This window comes from Helobdella robusta, assembly GCF_000326865.2.
Source record: "Helobdella robusta unplaced genomic scaffold HELROscaffold_2, whole genome shotgun sequence".
NCBI classification, from domain to species: domain Eukaryota; kingdom Metazoa; phylum Annelida; class Clitellata; order Rhynchobdellida; family Glossiphoniidae; genus Helobdella; species Helobdella robusta.
The window spans coordinates 6613672-6617933 of NW_008704083.1; the positions used below are offsets into that span (position 1 = coordinate 6613672).

A 4262-nucleotide genomic window follows, 5' to 3' on the forward strand; every position below is an offset into this window, starting at 1 on the left:
ACGCGGACAACACGACGACAAAAACCACCACAACAACAACAGAAAAGAAAGCTACCTTGTTGCGCCAGCCACATGAAGTCAGCCACCGACAGCGACAGGTTATCGATTGTGGGCAAACAATTATCTCAATGGAATCATATTACGCATCCATCAAGAAGATTCTTATATGATGTGACCGATGCTTTCCTTCTTAAACTATCCCGGGAATCAGATGAATAAGTAAACAGATAGATAGTCTTACGCTCTACTTTACTTTCTACAAAACACACAAACATTGAAGACATACAACTCACTTGAAGACATACACGCTAAAAAAATATCAACTAAGACTAACACGTCACACTTTAGTGTTTGTATTACATTAAAAACACGTGTCATTGAATGGACGGACGCATGACAGATCACACACATAATGAATTCATAAGTTTTTAAGTCTAGATAAATACACGAATTATTAAACTATACAATACTTATAAATCAAACTTGAAATTAACTAAACTGCTTACTAAAAATCACTTTTGTAAAAATCCATTTATTGCAAATTTGAGGTTCATATAAAATAAGGTGGCCGCTATTGGCCACAACGGCTCCTTACAGGATTAATGAATAACTAACTTGCTGAATTAAAATTAATCCCTCAAGACTAAAGCAATTAAAATTCGAATTTATAAAAAAACAAAATGTCGTAGACTTCGTGTTTTTTAAAATTTCTACCACTTAATTTGTAGCTTCTGATTACGTTGTGGTAGCCGCGGTTAAAGAAAAAGCTTCTGAATGAAGAACAAACTTTTGAATTAAAAAAAAAACACTTTGCATGAAAATATTCATTGGCCCCAGTTTACAATTACACAATTGATCGTTTACTGTGAAATAAAGACATGGATATTTGAATGATGAAGGTGTGAAACTGTATAAAACTGAAACATTGTAAAAATATTAAAACCGCTTAAAACGTAGAGACTACAAAATGATATACATTAATAAATGGATAAAATCAAATGAGAAAAGATGTACCAATAAAGTAAAATGATGACAACTGGAAAAGTGGAAAAGGCACGCCGACGTTTCTGAAACACGAGCTACTGAAAAATACAAAAAAACAACTACACAAACAGGACTGAACTGAACTATCTGGTACTGAGTAGAAGTATTTTGAAGGTTTCTACGGATATATCTCTTGTAAATATCTCTTCGAGTAATATGTAGTTTTGACACATAAAGCAATACCATATACAATAAGACATGGGCTTCAAAGATTAATTAAATAAATAATAAAATAAATAAATTTTGTTATCAAAAGACGAGTAAATGGGAAAACAGAATGGAATAATCATAATATCAAAATAAGGTAGAAAGAAACTTAACGAACAAAATAAACCTGATTGAATTAACTTTAAAAACAAATAAGCATATACAAAGATATGTGCGTATAAATATGCGTACGTGTATAAATACGTGTGTACGTGTGTTTGTGTACAAATGTGTACATGCGAAACTCATTATTTGGAAAGATTGGAACGTTAGTTACGATGATAGCATAAGATCGCTTGAAATGAAGGCACAAACACGAAACAGATAGATGAAATTCGAATGAAGGAATGAATGAAAAAACGGAAAGATAGCAACTAATAATAATTCAGTTAATTCATAGCAATAATAAATAGTGTTAAATAATGATCCTCACTGTCCAGACAGACTGCTCAGAAACTTGCACATGTTTGTTGTAACGATCTAACATAGACAGTAATCTAATAGGAGAACATGTACTTAAGATACAAAATGTAGATGAATTAAGGATGTCGTTAAACACAACTAATAATATATTCATTGGATATCAACGCAGAGGAAAAAATTTTCAAAAAATGTTAAAAAAGTGCATAAATACGTATACAAACATCTTACACCAAATCAAACAAGATGGCATAAAATAATTACGGTAAAGGATAAAATAACTTAAAGCCAAAATACAAAGAAGATAATGAAAATATGAATAAGACTGTATCATGATATGATAGTCATAAGACGGTATCATGATATGACACAGTTACTCAAATTACTAAAAATAATGACAGTAAACTCAATGTGTCTGGAACTTATTTAGCCAGTTAGTAATAAAACACACGCATACACGACACACATACAGACGAATTCAATTAAATGCTCGCGTATAAAAAGGTACAAAATTATTTAAGTATGTGTGTGTGTATGTGTGTGTGTGTGTCTGTCTATGTGTGTGTATGCGTGTGTGTGCATAAAAATAACTCATGTGATGGATGATATACAAACAAGCAGTTACAAAAATACCAACATATACACAAAACACAAACAGTAAATACACGTACATCTGTATTGAAATGCACAAAAGATGATATACGCATCTATAAAATAACAAATTGATACAAATGCCAGAAATGATTATTAAATAGAAATAGAAAATAACTAGAATAATAACAACAACAGGAAAAACGACGAGAAAGTCGCCACACTGACGGCATGAAAAATAAAATAACGATAGAAGTAACGGGCATCTGATGACGACCGGCGATATGACGATGACAAACATGACAGTAATAAAAATATTAATAACACTAATAACAATAATAACGATGATGATGGCGATGATAATAACATCAATAATAATAATAATAACAACAATGATATTTATACGAAAATGAAAAGATAAAATATAATATCAGTTATCTCATAAGAAGCTTAATAATAAAAAAACAAAAATAAGATTGAAGACGACGCCCTGGAGAGCTCCTAATGTTCAACGTAGCAAAGAATTACGAGGTAGACAGTAAGAGTAGTAGAACCACCTAGAAGAACCACAATAGTGTATGTATGTAGGTAGTAGGTACTATGTGATGTGTGTGTATGTGTGTTGTGTGTGTGTGAGTGAGAGAGAGAGAGAGAGAAAGAGAGAAAGAGAGAGAGAGAGAAAGAGAGAGAGAAAGAGTAGAGAGTAGAGTAGAATAGATGCAACTTGATGATCGAATGATGACGTACGATGACGATTAAAATAATAATGATGATGATATTGATTAAAATAACAATGAAAGAGAGAATAAAATAATGACGATTATGATGACAATAGCGATAATGATCAAGACGACAGAGTACTTTGGTGTCCTATTCTTAAGTTGTTAAAATGTTTATGAGTGCACACGCACAGATGTACGTAGGGAATTGTATACAGCTTTTTAAAAGAATGCTTAAAAGGAATGAAGATGATGATGCTGCTTGAAACTGAGTAGAGATGCTAATCACAACATCACGTTGATGTTGTGATGTGACTTGAAATTAAATAAAACTTACGAGAATTTCTAACCAAATATTAGCCAAATAAATTATAAAAACCAATATATCCAGATTCAAATAAGACTACGTAGATGATAGTGATAATGATAAAAATGATGTTGACGATGATGACGAAGATAGAATCGATGATAGTGGTGTGGTGGTTGTGGTAATATTCGTGATGGTGACGATGAAGACGACGATGAGACTGAAAATAACTCTGGGGGGCGATAATGATGAACGTTGCGAGAAATCATATAAATGGAGAATTTCATTTTTTAAACAAAATAATGAGCATGGAAAATCACCATCATGCTGATGATAAAGATATTGCTACAACCATCCCCATCATTTCTGTGAGACGATGATCAGAAAAGAAAAAATAAAAACTCAAAATGAGTATTGGATAAGAATTGATGCAAAACTTCTGTGACATGACATGATGATAAGGTCCTTGAACTTATGAGTGCAAGATACAAAATGATGATAATAATCTACATCATGTCATAGAAATTAAAAAGAAACATAATATAATCCGCAACATACAGACAAACTACATATATTTATATTCATTTATTAAAACTCAAAAAAATCTTGCCATGTTTTTTCTCATAATAATAATAATAATAATAGCATAAAAACTTAAAATCATGTGAAAATCTTTATTAAGGCAAATATCCTCTATTTAAATTAAATTCAAATCAAATTTAACTTCAATATTTACACATACTTTTCGTGGACACATGGCGGAATTGATAAATTTTACAATTATAACAATATTTTGTCGAACAATCAATGAAAAAAATATCATATGTTTAACATAAAAAAAGTAAAATTACAAAATAATTTCAAGTTTTCACGAAGATTAAAACATTTTTCAATCAATTATAAAACAAATAAAAATAATTTTTGATTTAAAAGTAGAAATTCTGCTTGGTCGGTCACTGTACATCGGTCGGTCA

General features: G+C 30.9%; 1 protein-coding gene across 1 annotated transcript in view; it reads left to right on the plus strand.

Moving 5' to 3' along the window:
- The window catches only part of HELRODRAFT_160578 (hypothetical protein), a gene marked incomplete at both ends in the record, with an annotated part of 5597 nt that extends 4391 nt beyond the window's left edge, over window positions 1-1206 (plus strand). Inside the window, 2 exons of the mRNA XM_009017527.1 lie at window positions 43-98; window positions 1116-1206. Coding sequence (XP_009015775.1) covers window positions 43-98; window positions 1116-1206 — 147 coding nt within the window. The remainder of the gene's footprint in view (window positions 1-42; window positions 99-1115) is intronic.
- Window positions 1207-4262: the final 3056 nt, after the last annotated feature.